At 36.9% G+C, this 17,810-nt stretch overlaps 1 protein-coding gene across 3 annotated transcripts in view; it reads right to left on the reverse strand.

The window, feature by feature from the left end:
• The window catches only part of ANKRD17 (ankyrin repeat domain 17), a 168,661-nt gene that overhangs the window by 23,124 nt on the left and 127,727 nt on the right, over positions 1–17,810 (reverse strand). For all 3 annotated transcript variants that reach the window (XM_068975662.1, XM_068975661.1, XM_068975660.1), the window contains 4 exons: positions 4,712–4,883; positions 2,938–3,385; positions 2,347–2,502; positions 162–311 (listed from right to left, as the gene is read on the reverse strand). In XM_068975662.1, the coding sequence (XP_068831763.1) occupies positions 162–311; positions 2,347–2,502; positions 2,938–3,385; positions 4,712–4,883 (926 nt within the window). The remainder of the gene's footprint in view (positions 1–161; positions 312–2,346; positions 2,503–2,937; positions 3,386–4,711; positions 4,884–17,810) is intronic.

A 17,810-nucleotide genomic window follows, 5' to 3' on the forward strand; every position in this document is an offset into this window, starting at 1 on the left:
AATTTTAAGAGTTATTTTCTCCAACACGAATCAAATTTTCATTTAAAAAAAAGTATGCTATTAAATACAAAGTTCCATTGAAAACTCACATGCTTATCTGTAATTTTTAAGCTCTAGTGCAATAAATATAAAGGGAAAAAAAATAAGAGACAAAATTTTGCCTTATAGTTATTATCCGGTCTCCCGTCTTGTCTTTCTGCTTATCAATATCTATGTGTGCACCAGTGAACTCCCGAATCGCATTAATATTACAGCCTCCTCTTCCAATCACTCTGGATATCACTGTTGATGGAACAGATACTTTCTTTGACCTGTTTAATGGTTAGAAAAATAAATTAAGCTAAATCATGAATATCAGTCATTGTAATTAAGATAGTTATACTAAAATATGTTTCTATAAATGCAGAACATTGTTGAATAAGCCTCTTCTACCTAATCTCATCCTAAATGATACAAGGCAACCGAGAGCCACAGAAAAAAAGAGAGAGTGAGTTTCTTATATTATTACCAAAAACTGTTTGCTTTTTTGACTTTTATCCTTCATTATGATCTATACAGCACATCCATGTAGACATACACTGTGTAAATGCAACTACTAATAGCAAATAAGACAAACGGGTTCCCACCCACATATATTGACTATGTAGAAACCAAGTAAGAAAATTATAACACGATGTCATAAGTGCTCTAACAGGGTATCATAAAGACACATTGATAGGGGTGTCTAATCTAGCCCAAGGAGTTAAGAAAGATTTATTGCGAGTGCCTTTAGGTATCTGACTTACATTCTTTTTATTAACCAATATATAACTGAAAGGATGATACTAAAAATTCATGTTTTCCTGTATCCTTCTAGAAGCCTTCAAATGATTATCCACAAATATGGACACTTGCTAAGGTATGTTTAGTTGTGTGAGGAAATAGAAAAGCCTGTTGGAATTCCAAAAAGCAAAACCCACCTAACACAAAATTACTCAGATTCAGCAAAGGTAGATATAAATTTCCTACAAGTCTAAACTAAAGAATACTTCTAAAACAAAAACAGTATAACTCTCAATAAATAGAATGAGCCAATTATGCTTCAATGAATAAATTATTTATTCATAATAGATTAAATATTAAATTAGAATTTTTTTAAACAGTAGTGTTTAAAAACCTTGCCTCTCTGCCCTTTTATATATATAACTAACTCACCTGATAATTCCTTTTCTCTTAAAGAACATGACTCAGGGATCATTATTTTAAATTAGTTAAGAATTTGTTTGTATACTATCATATAAGATGCATTCAGGGACTTCCCTTGGTGGTCTAGTGTTTGGGAATCTGCCTTCCAAAGGAAGGGATGAAAATTTGATCTCTGGTTGGGGAACTAAGATCCCACATGCCCTGGGGCAACTAAGCCCAGGCACCCACAGCAAGAGAGCCTGAGTGCTCCAGAGTCTGTTTGCTGTAACAAGTGAAGCCCACAAACCATAAGAGGAGCCCAAGTGCTGCAACTGGAGATGCCCACAACAGCAATGAAGACCCAGTACAGCCAGAAATAAGTAAGACCGCATGCAAAGATGGAATTATCTGGCTTTTTATATGAGAGCATGAATAATGGAACCTGGTGAGAACCAGTCCATGGGGTCGCAAAGAGTCGGACATGACTGAGCGACTAACAGCAAGAATGAACTCTGGTGTTACGATTTTAATTAGTTCAATAGCCGTGTGACAGACAGAGATGACGACAGAGAGGGAGGCTGAGGGGAAGCCTTGGCCGAAAACAGGGAAAGAAATGTACATTATACTTTTTTTGGATCACATCCTTTCTTGGTAAGTGGTATCTTAACACCTTTCAGTTTCTGGGATACTGTTTTACTTTTAACACAGTATTTAAAAAATCCCAAGCAAAATACAGTAAAATATTTTAGTTCTAAAACTCTTGAAGTAAAAATATTCTATGATTTGAAGACAAGAATAGTTTAAAACCAATATTTATTTACTCTCCAAATATTTATAACCATGTGGTAGACACTATCTACTGGGCTTCAAGGTTATAAGAAGAAGAAGACAATCTATCACCTTAAAGAAATTAGTTCACTACCAAAAGCCAGTATCTATGCAGGTGAAGCACACACAATGACCTAACTTTTTATGTAAAATCTCCCAGTTTTGAAAGTATTAACATATACTTTTTTCCATATAAAATATAGTATAGGTTGTCTCCATTGGCAGCCCTGGGCCACCAGTTTGATTGCAGCATTGGGAATAGTTAGGGGAATTTAATCACAAGGTACACTATACTTCTCTGTGAAATAGAGTACATATAAAAAGAATGGGAAAAACAAAGAAATAATCAATTACCTCCTTACAACCTCTTTCCATCCTTCTTCCCTCTTCTGTCCACGCTTGGGACTTGCTACTGTTAATTTCCCATTTGGAGAGGAAAGGGGAGATGGACCAGATTTTGTGCAAGTGGAGAGAGAATTACTGGTCACTTCACTGATAGTCTCTGACAATCTTTAACAAGGAGGAAAAACACATTAACTATAGAACAGATGAAGAATTTTTTAATGATAACAGCAAACTAACACATGATTTTATTCTTTATTTTTTTAATATTATGAATAAATGAGAGAAATTTTATTTTTCATTTTCCAATACTGGGCATAATATGAAGGGGCAATTTTAAGAAGATATTATCTAGAGGTCAAATATAGCGGAACTGAAATACAATAACAATCTCTGAAAAACCACAACCGATACTTATCATGGGTTAAGAATCCAAATGAAGAAATTACATAGTTGTTCTTTAATTTAAAGAATTGTACCTTCTTTAAGAACAAGGACAAACACTTACTTTGTCTTTTTCATTTGACTGCTTTACTAAAAAATTCAACGACAAAGTGTTTCATAACGATACTGTAAATTGCGAAAATAAAAATTGGAGCTCACTTTATTGAAGTCTTGCCAGAAACAGATTTTCTCTCCTCCTTTGGAAATGTAACCAGAACTGATGGCTGTTTCTTGCTGGTCACAGTGGTAGTGACCACGGCAGGTGAATGATTGTCACTCTTTCGGCTGCTGTTGCTGTTACTACTTTCATCACTGCAACTGGAAATTCTCATGTTATCACTATCTCCACTCTCGCTGGTACTGCTGCTCTTGGACTCTCCGTTCACCTTCTCTGGCTGACTGTATGAGATTGGTAGTGGATCATCAAATATAATTTGAACGTTTTCCGGAGTAATTTTATTTTTCCTGTTTTTCCTCTTTGAACTGGTTGTAGTTATGGTATTATTTCTTTTACCATGGGAACCTGCCAAAGTGGTCCAGGTTGCAGATATACCTATGGTAGTAGTGGTTGTGGCACTTGGAGGCTCTGTCAAAACTTCAGGCTCATCTGTAGAAGCAGTAATACCGAATTAGCAAGTTCTAGTGTTCTTGCCATATATTTAGCTTTAAGCACTTGACAAAAATAAACCGAGAGGCTACTTTACTACTACTTTTAGATATAAAGTCATCAGTCATTCCATCATTCACTAGTAATGAGATGGATATGATTATTCTATTCTCTCTGTTCCTAAGTTCTAAACAACATATACTAGAAGTTATAAAAAAATATTTCAGGGGACCTTCTTGATAGTCCAGAGGCTAAGACACTACACTCTCAATGCAAGGGACCCACGTTTGATTCTTGGTCAGGGAACTAGATCCATCATGCCACAGATAAAATCTTACATACTCCAAGTAAAGACCCTACATGCCGCAACTAAGAAAGGATCCTGTGTTCTGCAACTAAGACCTGCTGCAAACAAATACATAAATAAACATTTTTTAAAAATCTGAAATTATTTTGGGAATGAATATGTACTATATGTTACATATTATTCATAATTATTAAATTTCTCAAGTGTCATAATGTTATTGTCATTACATAAAATAATGTTCTTTTTTGGGAAATACTGCTCAAGTATTTAGGGGTGATTCTGTATGATGTGTACAATATATATAAGACTATTCAGAACAAAAAGAGGAAAAATATAAATGTGCCACAATGTTATATGAATCTAGGTGACTTGCAGGTATTCATCATACCAACTCTTATAATTTTCTGTAGCCTGAAATTTTTCAAAATAAAAGACTGGAGGAGAGGGAAATACACACATACACACCATACATATTTGGTGGTTTAATGACAGTGGTTCTTTCTAACAATATCCTTACCTCAAAGGATTTTTAGTTAGAAAGTAATTAAAAGTGATTTCCTCATTTAAGAAAACTCTGAACATGGTCTTGCCTGTAGATGAAATTATGGAAGTACTGATAATTTTTTTTATGATTTTATGTATTTATTCCAGGTGCAATGTCAGACACCTGCAATTTATTTTCAGATAGCTTAGGGAAAAAATATGTATATATACTCAGAGAAAAGGATAAAGCAAATACAGTAAAATGTTTGTTTTTAAATCAGGTGAAGGGTATTCAGGTGTTTGTTTTATCATTCTTTCAACTTGTGTGTAGGTTTGGAATTGTTTACAATAGAAGTGGGATGAAGTCAATAAATAAAAAGAGCATATAAATACTTTAGGGTTTAATAACGTAAAAGATCTACTGTTATCTTGACTCATTGATATTTAATGTTACCTTAAGTTATTTATATTTAATGAAATGTAATTTTGAATAGAATGCATTATATGAAAGAAATTAGACGATTTAGAGAAAATACCTTCAACTTTATGCTTTTCTTTTTCTTGAGCAGCTTGGAGTTCAAAGTTTTCTTTATTTTTGGCTTCAATTTCTTCTAGCTTTCTTCTTTGTTCTTCCTTTTTCTTTCGCCTCTTCTCCTTTCTCTTTTCTCGTTTGGCAGCCAAAGCCAGCCTTCGACTTTCTTCCCTTAACTATTAAAGAATCAATAAAACAGAATTACAACACTGGAATTTTCATTGGAAAAATGTTGTCACATAATGTCATTCATCATAAAGGTTCTGGGATACCATAAAATTCAAAGTTATTTTAGTTCAACTCACTGATCAAAATCATACTCAAATCACTATAAAGAGAAGATAATCTTTTTAAATGTCAAGATCAAATTAATGACAAAAGACAACCCAATTTCAAAATGGATGATTGATAAAGATATATATAACTCCATAGTCACTAAGGAAATGTAAATTATAAGAGGTATCAGATAGCAAAAGTTTGGGAAAATGAATTCTTTCCTACACTGCCATTGTTATAAATATTAGAGTTTTTGGAAAGGTAATTTAAAAGCCTTCTATGAAAATTACAAACTGCTTATCCTAAGAATATATTCTATAAAATGTCTACCCTCTAGTAGAAAAATATAGGTTTAATACTTTCCATTGCAAAAGTTGATTACTACGGTAGTAAAAGGAAACAGGTAAATTTATGTGGTGAGATCCAGGGTGGGGATAAATTAACAACAGTATACGTTTACAGAACACTGAGCTGTGCTCACATGCTCAGTTAGGTTGGACTCTTTGCAACTCCATGGACTGTAGCCCACCAGGCTCCTCTGTCCATGGGATTCTCCAGGCAAGATATACTAGAGTGGATTGCCATTTTCACCTCCAGAGAATCTTCTTGACCCAGAGATCGAACCCACTTCTCCTGCATCTCCTGCACTGGCAGGCAAATTCTTTACTTCTGGTGCCACCTGGGAAGCTATCTATATATTTTATGTGCATTTTAAATATATGTCAAAACAATGATACTCAGTTTATGGAAAATGTCACAATAGCCTAACTAATGAAACCAGTGCTTAGAGATAACCTTCTATGCCAAATCAGATTTAAGTTTCTTGAGAAAAAGTCTGATTTCATTTTTTTAGTCTTCAGCCTTTGACAGTCACTCCTCTTCCCTTTTGAAATAATCCCTGTTCAGGGTGACTGAAAGGTTTTGCCACCTTGAAAGTTTTCATATCGGGAGGCAATGCACCATAATTACATTTTCTTGGGTAAGAGATTAAGATTTTTGTTTTTGGAAAGATAAATAATTAAGGGGAATCTATAGAAAATCAGATACTTTCTCAAGCAGATGGATTTCAGGAAAGAACACAAATGGAAACTGGAGATATAGAATTTTTTGCATAGTATCTGCCCCCTAGAAACTTTTGCTGATCTTCCAAAAGTACCCAAGTTTCCTCTCAGTTCAGGTCAATTCAATCGCTCTGTTGTGTCTGACTCTTTGCGACTGCATGGACTGCAGCATGCCAGGGTTCCCTGTCCATCACAAACTCCCAGAGCCTGCTCAAACTCATGTCCATCGAGTTAGTGATGCCATCCAACCATCTCGTCCTCTGATGTCCTCTTCTCCTCCTGCCTTCAATCTTTCCCAGCATCAGGGTCACTTCTTTGCATCAGGTGGCCAAAGTATTGGAGCTACAGCTTCAGCAACAGTTCTTCCAATGAATATTCAGGACTGATTTCCTTTAGGACTGACTGGTTGGATCTCCTTGCAGTCCAAGGGACTCTCAAGTCTTCTCCAATATCACAGTTCAAAAGCATCAATTCTTTGGGGCTCAGCTTTCCTTATAGTCCAACTCTCACAACCATACATGAATACTAGAAAAACAATAGCTTTGACTAGATGGACCTTTGGTGGCAAAGAAATGTCTCTGCTTTTTAATATGCAGGTGGGCCATAGCTTTTCTTCCAAGGAGCAAGCGTCTTTCAATTTCATGGCTGCAGTCATCATCTGCAGTGATTTTGAAGCCCAAGAAAATAAAGTCTCTCACTGTTTCCATTGTTTCCCCATCTATGCCATGAAGTGATGGGACTGGATGCCATGATCTTAGTTTTCTGAATCCTGAGTTTTAAGACAGCTTTTTCATTCTCCTCTCACTTTCATCAAGAGGCTCTTTAGTTCTTCTTCCATTTCTGGCATAAGGGTGGTATCATCTGCATATCTGAGGTTACTGATATTTCTCCTGGCAATCTTGATTCCAACTTGTGCTTCATCCACCCCAGCATTTCACATGATGTACTTTGCATGTAAGTTAAATATGCAGGGTGACAATATACAGTCTTAATGTACTCCTTTCCCATTCTGGAACCAGTCTGTTGTTCCATGTCTGGTACTAACTGTTGCTTCTTGAACTGCACTAAGATTTCTCAGGAGGCAGGTAAGGTGGTCTGATATTCCCATCTCTTTCAGAATTTTCCAGTTTGTTGTGATCTACAGAGTCAAAGGCTTTGGCGTAATCAATATTGCAGAAGTAGATGTTTTTCTGGAACTCTCTTGCTTTTTCTGATCCAACGGATGTTAGCAACTTCATCTCTGGTTCCTCTGCCTTTTCTAAATCCAGCTTGAACATCTTGAAGTTCACAGTTCACGTACTGTTGAAGCCTGGCTTGGAGAATTTGAGCATTACTTTACTAGCATGTGAGATGAGTGCAATTGTGTGGTAGTTTGAACATTTTTTGCCATGTTTATGTAGGCCAGTTCGATTGAGAATAGTAGGAAATCACTTTCAGATAGCATATCAGTGGTCTTGATTACCTAAGGTCCCACAGGGCATTTTAAAGACTCTTATCTTTTACTCTGCTGGAAATGACACTGTAGTTGTTCTTGTTGCTCAGTTACTCAGTCATGTCTAACTCTTTGTGACCAGATGGACTGAAGCATACCAGGCTTCCCTGTCCTTCACTGTCCCTGGGAATGTCACAAACTTATGTACATTGAGTTGATAATGCTATCCAACCATCACATCCTCTGTGGCCTCCTACTCTTCTGCCCTCAGTCTTCCCCAGCATCGGGCTCTTTTCCAAAGAGTTGGTTCTTTGAATCAGGTGGCCAAAGCACTGGACCTTCAGCTTCAGTATCAGTCCTTCCAAGGAATATTTAGGACTGATTTCCTTTAGGATTCAGTGGTTTGATCTCCTTGCTGGCCAAATGACTCTCAAGAGCTTTCTCGAGCACCAGTCCAAAAGCATCAATTCTTTGCTGCTCAGCCTTCTTAATGTCCAGTTCTCACATCTGTACATAACAACTAGAAAAACCATGGTTTAGACTGTATGCACCTCTGTCGGAAAAGCGATGTCCCTGATTCTCAGTATGCTGTCTAGGCTGTCACAGCTTTCGTTTCAAGGAGCAAGCATCTTTTAATTTCATGGCTGCAGTCATCCTCTGCAGGTGATTTTGGAGCCCAAGAAAAGAAAGTCTGTCACTGTTTGTATCCCCATCTTATCTTCCATGAAGTGATGGGACCAGATGCCATGATCTTAAGGTTTCTGCATCTTGAGTTTTAAGACAGCTTTTCCACTCTCCCCTTTCACCTTCACTAAGAGGCTCTTTGGTTCCTCTTGGCTTTCTGTCATCTGCATATCTGAGGTTATTGATACTGCTTCTAGCAATCTCGATTCCAGTTTATGATTCATCCAACCTGGCATTTTGCATGATGTACTCTGCATATAAGTTAAATAAGCAGGGTAACAATATGCAGCCTTGAGGTACTCCTTTATCAATTTTGAACCATTCCATACCATTCCTTTGTTCCATGTCCGGTTCTAACTTGCTTCTTGACATGCGTACAGATTTCTCAGGAGACGGGTAAGGTGGTCTGGTATTCCCATCTCTTTAAGAACTTTCCACAGTTTTCTGTGATTCACACAGTCAAAGGTTTTAGTTTATTAATGAAGCAGAAGTAGATATTTTTCTGGAACTTTCTTGCTTTTCTTTGATCCAACAGATGTTGACAATCTGATCTCTAGTTCCTCGGCTTTTCTAAATCCAGCTTGTATACCTGGAAGTTCTTGGTTCACATTGTTGAAGCCTAGGCTGAAGGATTTTGAGCATTACCTTGCTAGCATGTGAAATGAGCACAATCGTGTGGCAGTTTCAACAATTTCACGATTGTGTGGTAGTTTCTTTGGCATTGCCCTTCTTTAGGATAGAAAGTGAAAACCTTTTCCAGTCCCATGGATACTGGTGAGTTTTCCAATTTGCTGTCATGAGTGTGGAACTTTAATAGCATCATAGTTTAGGATTTGAAACAGCTCAGCTGAAATTCCATCACTTCCACTAGCTCTGTTTGTAGTAATGCTTCCTAAGGCCAACTTGAGTTGACACTACAGGATGTCTGGCGTTAGGGGAAGTGACCACACCATTGTGGTTACCTGGGTCATTAAGATCTTTTTGGTACAGTTTGTCTGTATATTCTTGCCACCTCTGTTTCTCTGCATTATTCACTTAAGAAGGCTTTCTTTCTTGTCTCTCCTTGCTATTCTTCAGAACTCTGCATTCAGTTGGATATATCTTTCACTTTTGCCTTTCGCTTCTCTTAAAAAATATCTATATATATATATTTTGGTTCCACTGGGTCTTAGCTGTGGCATGTGGGATCTAGGAATCAAACCCAGGCCCCTGCATTGGGAGCTCAGAGTCTTAGACATTGGGCCACCAGAGAAGTCTCTCGCTTTTCTTTTCTCAGTTATTTGTAAGGCCTCCTCAGACAACAATTCTGCCTTGTTGCATTTTTTTTTTCCCTTGGGGATGGTTTTTGTCACCATCTCCTGTACAATGTTACAAACCTACATCCATAGTTCTTCAGGCCCTCTAACAAATCTAATCACTCGAATCTATTTGTCATGTCCACTGTATAATTATCAGTTCAGTTCAGTTCAGTTGCTCAGTCATGTCTGACTCTTTGCGACCCCATGAATCACAGCATGCCAGGCCTCCCTGTCCATCACCAACTCCCAGAGTTCACTCAAACTCACGTCCATCGAGTCCGTGATGCCATCCAGCCATCTCATCCTCTGTTGTCCCCTTCTCCTCCTGACCCCAATCCCCCCCAGCATCAGAGTCTTTTCTAATGAGTCAACTCTTCGCTGAGGTAGCCAAAGTACTGGAGTTTCAGCTTTAGCATCATTCCTTCCAAAGAAATCCCAGGGCTGATCTCCTTTAGAATGGACTGGTTGGATCTCCTTGCAGTCCAAGGGACTCTCAAGAGTCTTCTCCAACACCACAGTTCAAAAGCATCAACTCTTCGGCACTCAGCTTTCTTCACAGTCCAACTCTCACATCCATACATGACCACTGGAAAAACCATAGCCTTGACTAGACAGACCTTTGTTGGCAAAGTAATGTCTCTGCTTTTCAATATGCTATCTAGATTGGGCCTAACTTTCCTTCCAAGGAGTAAGCGTCTATTAATTTCATGGCTGCAGTCACCATCTGCAGTGATTCATAAGGGACTTGATTTAGGTTATACCTGAATGGCCTAGTGGTTTTCCCTACTTTCTTCAATTTAAGTATGAATTTGGCAATAAGGAGTTCATGATCTGAGCCACCCGCAGCTCCAAATCTTGTTTTCATTGACTGTATAGAGTTTTTCTAACTTTGGCTGCAAAGAATATAACCAGTCTGATTTTGGTATTGACCATCTGGTGATGTCCATATGTATAGTCATCTCTTGTGTTTCTGGAAAAGGATGTTTGCTATGGCCAGTGTGTTCTCTTGGCAAAACTCCATTAGTCTTTGCCCTGCTTCATTTTGTACTCCATGGTCAAACTTGCCTGTTACTCCAGGTATCTCTTGACTTCCTACTTTTACCTTCCAGTTTCCCATGATGAAAAGGACATCCTTTCTGTGGTGTTACTTCTGGAAGGTCTTGTAGGTCTTGAAAGAACCAGTCAACTTCACCTTCTTCAGCATTAGTGGTTAGGGCGTAGACTTAGATTACTGTCATGTTGAATGGTTTGCCTTGGAAACGAACTGAGATCATTCTGTTTTTGGGACAGACACCACCAGACACATCCCACAGGGCATTTTAAAAACTTTTCTCTTTTACTCTGAGTGAAATGGTACTGTAGGGTTCGGGGCAAAAGAGTGATCTGATCTAAGTGATACAAGATGATACAAGTGTTAAACAGAGAACAGATCGCAGAGCAGTGATGGAATCAGGGAGATTAGTTAAATGACTACTGTGGAAATAAAGGTAAGAGATGATATTAGTGACCTGAACCAGAGTGAGAAGTGATGAATTAGTGACTAGGATTTCAGATAGAGATCCAAGGCAAAGGTCACTCGATTTTGCAACAGAGTGGAGAAAAATCAAAGATCATATCAAGATTTTTAGCCTCAGCAGTTACAGAGTTGTGGGTTTGGAATAGGCAAAGATCAGGAGTTCATATTTGGACATTAAGTATGAGACGTTTAATTAGGTTTCCACAAGGACATGTTGAGTAGCTAGCTGGATATAAGAGACTAGAGCGTAGGGAAGAGGTCTGGGCTAAAGATATAGATTTTGGATCAGCTATTATATAAAGGTAAGAAGCAGGATGAGATGATCAATGGATAAAGAAGATCTGTAAAAAGCTAAATGGCTTAGCAACTAAGAGAGACGAGGAGGAACTAGAGACACAGAAGGAATACTCAGAAAGATTAACAGAGTATGTAATGTAATGGAGGCCAAGAGTGTGTAATGTAATGGAAGCCAAGTAAAGAGAGTATATTAAGTGTTACTAGGTTTAGTGAGATAAGGATAGAGAAGTAACCATTGGATTTAGCAACATGAGAGTCCCTGGAGACCATAAAAACATAGTTTTGGTAGAGCTGAGGGAAGGACAACCTAGCAGGAATAGATTCAAGAAAAAAGGAACTGGAAATTACCAAAGTAGACAAGGAGTTCTGCTGCAAATGGGAGCAAAGAAATGGGCTTGCAGCCAAAGAAACAGAGGCAGGGGAAAGGTACTGGAGAAATCAAAAGCTTTCTTAAGACTGGATAAAGAAATGTGCATGACGATGAGGATGATTCAGGAAAGAGAGCAGAATGATACAGAAGAAAAGAGAATTGCTACAACAATGTTTTTGAGTAAGCCACAGCAGACAGAAAATATGATCTAGCTCACAACTGGAGGGATTGGTTACAACAAGTTTATCCAGTAACTATTAGGAAGTATATGGGTACAGGGGTTTGTGAGTTGGGAAGATAAGAGTGGGGGAAGTCTCTAGCAGTTTTCTTCTGGTGCTTCAGTTTTTTCACTGATTGGAGTAGAATGCAAGATCATCAACTGAGGTTGAAAAAGAGTATATACTAGATGTCACAGGATAAAGGAGAAAGAAACAATGGTCAAGATGAGTGGCAGAATAAACTAGGGAAATATATAGTTTGACTACTGGGCAGCATTAAAGGGTTCACTGTCACACATTTAAAGTAAAATTAGTCATCAAGATTGATGCTTTTTTTCCCCCTCTTAGAAACTTACAGTTACTAGGCTTGAGGTAAGAATAACAAGAAGGAAGAGTCAGGCCAGTGAAGGGTGGCATTATAAATGGATCCGACTATTTACTGGTAGACAGAATGTTTCCAGGATTGTTGGAGGCAGCTTTACTCTAGCAAGAGTAAAGCTGAGAAGAGGTGATAATCAGAGAATGAAATGTATAAAACTGTGATTGTGAGGTGGGCATATGAATCAGTTCAGTAGTGGCAAAAAAAAACAAACAAAAAAGAAAACATCCATTAGAAATATTTTAAAAATATACCCTACATAATTCCCTAAAAGCTTAATGAACATTTACAAAGGGGAGAAATCAGAAGCGATAAAGTACAGGGGTAAAAACATTAAAAATGCAGACCAATAACATCCACCATGGATTGTAACAGCCCAAAACATAACCTAGTTGTTAATGTTAAGAGATCAAGCAACTAACTGCGAGTATTCCAAAGTTAGACCAGAGGAACTGCTCCAGAGCATGAACTCTTGCACACTCAGTGAATCAAATGTTTGCTGCATAAGGATAAGGGAATCTGATAAATACAACAAGCAGTATTGAGCAGCAATTTTCACAAATCTATTAACCAACATTTTCAAATCAGAAAGGTTGATCAAAGTAATAAGTTATCCATGTAGAACATCCACAAGCAATAAGTTATCCGGTAATTTTCTAGTGGAGTCTTTAGGGTTTTCTATGTAGAAGATCATGTCATCTGCAAACAGTGGGAGTTTTACTTCTTCTTTTCCAATTTGGATTCCTTTTATTTTTCTGCACTGATTGCTATGGCCAAAACTTCCAAAACTATATTGAATAGTAGTGGTGAAAGTGGGCACCCTTGTCTTGTTCCTGACTTTAGGGGAAATTTTTTCAATTTTTCACCATTTAGGATAATGTTTGCTGTGGGTTTGCCATATATAGCTTTTATTATGTTGAGGTATGTTCCTTCTATTCCTGCTTTCTGGACAGTTTTTATCATAAATGGATGTTGAATTTTGTCAAAGGCTTTCTCTGCATCTATTGAGATAATCATATGGTTTTATTTTTCAATTTGTTAATGTGGTATATTACATTGATTGATTTGCGGATATTGAAGAACCCTTGCATTATCTTTGACAAAGGAGGCAATATACAATGGAGTAAAGACAATCTCTTTAACAAGTGGTGCTGGGAAAACTGGTCAACCACTTGTAAAAGAATGAAACTAGAACACTTTCTAACACCACACATAAAAATAAACTCAAAATGGATTAAAGATCTAAATGCAAGACCAGAAACTATAAAACTCCTAGAGGAGAACATAGGCAAAACACTCTCCGACATAAATCACAGCAGGATCCTCTATGATCCACCTCCCAGAATACTGGAAATAAAAGCAAAAATGAACAAATGGGACCTAATTAAACTTAAAAGCTTCTGCACAACAAAGGAAACTATAAGCAAGGTGAAAAGACAGCCTTCTGAATGGGAGAAAATAATAGCAAATGACGCAACTGACAACTAATCTCAAAAATATACAAGCAACTCCTGCAGCTCAATTCCAGAAAAATAAACGACCCAATCAAAAAATGGGCCAAAGAACTAAATAGACATTTCTCCAAAGAAGACATAAGGATGGCTAACAAACACATGAAAAGATGCTCAACATCACTCATTATCAGAGAAATGCAAATCAAGACCACAATGAGGTACCACTTCACGCCAGTCAGAATGGCTGCAATCCAAAAGTCTACAAGCAATAAATGCTGGAGAGGGTGTGGAGAAAAGGGAACCCTCTTACACTGCTGGTGGGAATGCAAACTAGTACAGCCACTATGGAGAACAGTGGTGGAGATTCCTTAAAAAACTGGAAATAGAACTGCCTTATGACCCAGCAATCCCACTGCTGGGCATACACATCGAGGAAACCAGAATTGAAACAGACACGTGTACCCCAGTGTTCATCGCAGCACTGTTTATAATAGCCGGGACATGGAAGCAACCTAGATGTCCATCAGCAGATGAAAGGATAAGAAAGCTGTGGTACATATACACAATGGAGTATTACTCAGCCATTAAAAAGAATACATTTGAATCAGTTCTAATGAGGTGGATGAAACTGGAGCCTATTATACAGAGTGAAGTAAGCCAGAAAGAAAAACACCAATACAGTATACTAACGCATATATATGGAATTTAGAAAGATGGTAACAATAACCCTGTATGCAAGACAGCAAAAGAGACACAGATGTATAGAACGGACTTTTGGACTCTGAGGGAAAGGGAGAGGGTGGGAGGATTTGGGAGAATGGCATTGAATCATGTATAATATCATATATGAAACGAATCTCCAGTCAAGGTTTGATGCATGATACTGGATGCTTGGGGCTGGTGCACTGGGACGACCCAGAGGGATGGCACGGGGAGGGAGGAAGGAAGGGGGTTCAGGATGGGGAACATGTGTACACCTGTGGCGGATTCATGTTGATGTATGACAAAACCAATACAATATTGTAAAGTAATTAACCTCCAATCAAGATAAATAAATTTATATTAAAAAAATAAGTTATCCATGTAGAACCTCCAAGTTAAACTAGATAAGACCAACTTCAATGATGTTTCTGAATCAGAAATGGTGGAGCCAGAATGTACCAAGTCTCAAATGGCAAAAAGGTATGTTTTTCCAGATGTAAATCATAAGCAAAAAATTGTGAACCAAACCCTAACATATGTCAATCTGATAATTTACCAAATACACTAGAAAGAAGCTGCAGTGCAAGCAGAATAGTCTCCTCCATAATCTAAAATTCTATCTATATACCACCCTCATTCAAAACTGCTCATAAAGTATCAATGCATGTGGAATAACTTACATCTAGTTAATTTATGATTAAGAATTAATATTATGGGGAAATAGGCAATGACACTGAAAGAAGTTTCTTTTGAATTGCTTTAAATCTGAGGCCTTGAAAGCATGAACATCAAGGTTAAGAAAGGCTGGCAAGAATTCAAGGAAACAACACTTATGTACTGCTGATGGTATTAGGGAAATATTCTGGAAGTATCAAACTTGAAATATACTGACTCATGTGAAGAAACAAACTTATTCCATAAAAATAAAAGTGCCAAAATATAACAAAATATGTATAATAATGTTTATTGCAACATTACGTGTAGTGACAATACTGGAGACTTACTATGTAATGTATTATGCAGTTATAAATCACAATGAATTGAAAGTCTCTTTCAGTTATTTAGAGTGGGAAAAGCAAGCATTAGAGTGTTATGTTTACATGATTCTTTTATTTTAAGTATACTATCTTCACAGACATGGATATTTATGTGTTCAACAAATGTTTACTAACATGCCAGGCATCATTTTGTGGTTCATACATTCTAGTGGTAGAGAGAGACAAACAAGGTAAGTAAAATGCAGTATTTAGAATATCAGAACATGAAAATAAACAAGGGAAGAAAAGTCAAAAGATGTGAAAGGGAGACTAAAATATGAGGCAACTTTGCAGAGTTCACAGTTTACACTGCACATATTGTAACAAAGAAAACCCCATTCATGTTGATTAAGAATAGACATGCACAACTGGACATATGCCTAAATGCTGTTTGACTTTGTAATCCACAGGCTTGCAGTATATTCCTAAATGTATTTCATGTAATGTATAAACAGCAAAGGGATAAAACAAAAATTTTATTTAAAAACAGACATCCATGTGTCAGCTAAGAAAAAGGATGCTTTCTACAACTGTGTTTTTGTTTAGTTACTAAGTCGTGCCCCTCTCCTTTGTGACCCCAAGGACTGTAGCCTTCTAGGCTCCTCTATCCATTGGATTTCCCAGGCAAGAATACTGGAGTGGCTTGCCATTTCCTTCTCCAGGGGATCTTCCTGACCCAGGGATCAAATTTGTGTCCTTTGCATTTGCAGGAGGGTTCTTTACCACTAAGCCACCAAGGAAGCCCTTCTAAGATTTATAACAATGCAAAAAGAAACAATATCATTAAATAATACTTAGAGAATCTAACATTTAAAAATGAGAGAGTAATGCAAAAACAGGATATTATAATAACTGTAAGGAGGAAGCACTAAAACGCAGGTGGACTTCAATTAAGAGGAGCAAGGAAACCAGGGAATTTAGAATAAAAAAGAAGTAGATTTAAATTCTATCCTAGATTAGGTAAATTACTTAATATCCCATAGATTAGTTTCTCCATCTGTAATGTGAGGGTAATAACACTTTTATAGAGAAGATTCAAATAATTTATATTCTCTCATATAATTTGACCCTACATATTGCCTGGTATTTTAGTAAACATTAAATAAATACTAGACGCAACTGGTCATATTTCACTAGCTGGTTATGCCTTGGTCGTGTATGTCTTCCTAGTGCATTTGGTACTTCTGATAAATCTGTTGGCAACAAATTACAAGGTCCAGGATCAGTGTAGTACAGATTTGGATGAGGATTAAGAAAACATTACTTGAGATAACTGAGCATTATAGAGGCTAGGCTCTCTAACTTCCAGACAGGTAAAGTAATTGTTACGGAGATTATAACAATCTGTTCTCAGGATATTATAATACTATAATATTGTATTATAATAGCCTGTAACAATCACTATAACAATTGTTACAGTGATTATAACAATATGTTCATATTCAATTAAAACCTCAAAGTGGCCAAGAAAAAGCTAATTTTTATTTGATCAAAATATAAACTAGAAAATTTTTTTAAATGAAAAACCTTAATATTAAATATATTTTTCAGAAAATATTATTTTTACATTGACTTTAGAAAAAAATGTTTAAAATAATTTTATTTTCTTCATGCAAGATGAAATATGTAGCTTAACATAGTAAGTTTAAACAAAAAGAATGTACCTGACTTTAATGAAAAATATTCTAATATACAACTAACTTGTGAACAACATGGGCTTCAACAGGCCCATTTCATGTGAACTCCTTAAAATAAATAAGTACTACAATACTACACAAACTGCAGTTGGTTGAAATCCATGGACTTGAAACTGCAGATATGTAGGGCCCAACTCTAAAGTTACACATGGATTTTCAACTGGATGCGGGAGTGGTCAGTGCTCCAGCCCCACAATCACTACATATTTGAAAAGTTCACGTTAAACTTTATAGCATTTTTAACCTATTTAAAAAAGATAAAACATAGCAGAATATATATTCTATAATATTCAATACCAACAAATTCTTTTCCTTCTATGATTACTATTTCTATAATATTACATTCTAGAGGACAGTTCATGATAGAACAGAGAGTAAAGAAGCAGCCATGGGACTGTCCAAACTATACCATGTTTGGAGTATTTTACTCCCTGCAGGAATAATAGGGATGATGCTGTAGTATGCCTGAAAGAGATTTGGATGGGATTAACAGAACATTTGTTGAAATACCTGAGCACTAGAGGCTAGGCTCTCTCACTTCCAGATCAATGCAATTTCTACAATAACATTTTGGTAATTTAACTATAAAGAAAACTATTTTAATGATATAACAATATTTAAAATACTCAAATTCTACCAGTTGAGCCAAACTTGGAGAGAAAACCACGTACATAATTTAAAG

This window comes from Capricornis sumatraensis, chromosome 7 (assembly GCF_032405125.1).
Source record: "Capricornis sumatraensis isolate serow.1 chromosome 7, serow.2, whole genome shotgun sequence".
NCBI classification, from domain to species: domain Eukaryota; kingdom Metazoa; phylum Chordata; class Mammalia; order Artiodactyla; family Bovidae; genus Capricornis; species Capricornis sumatraensis.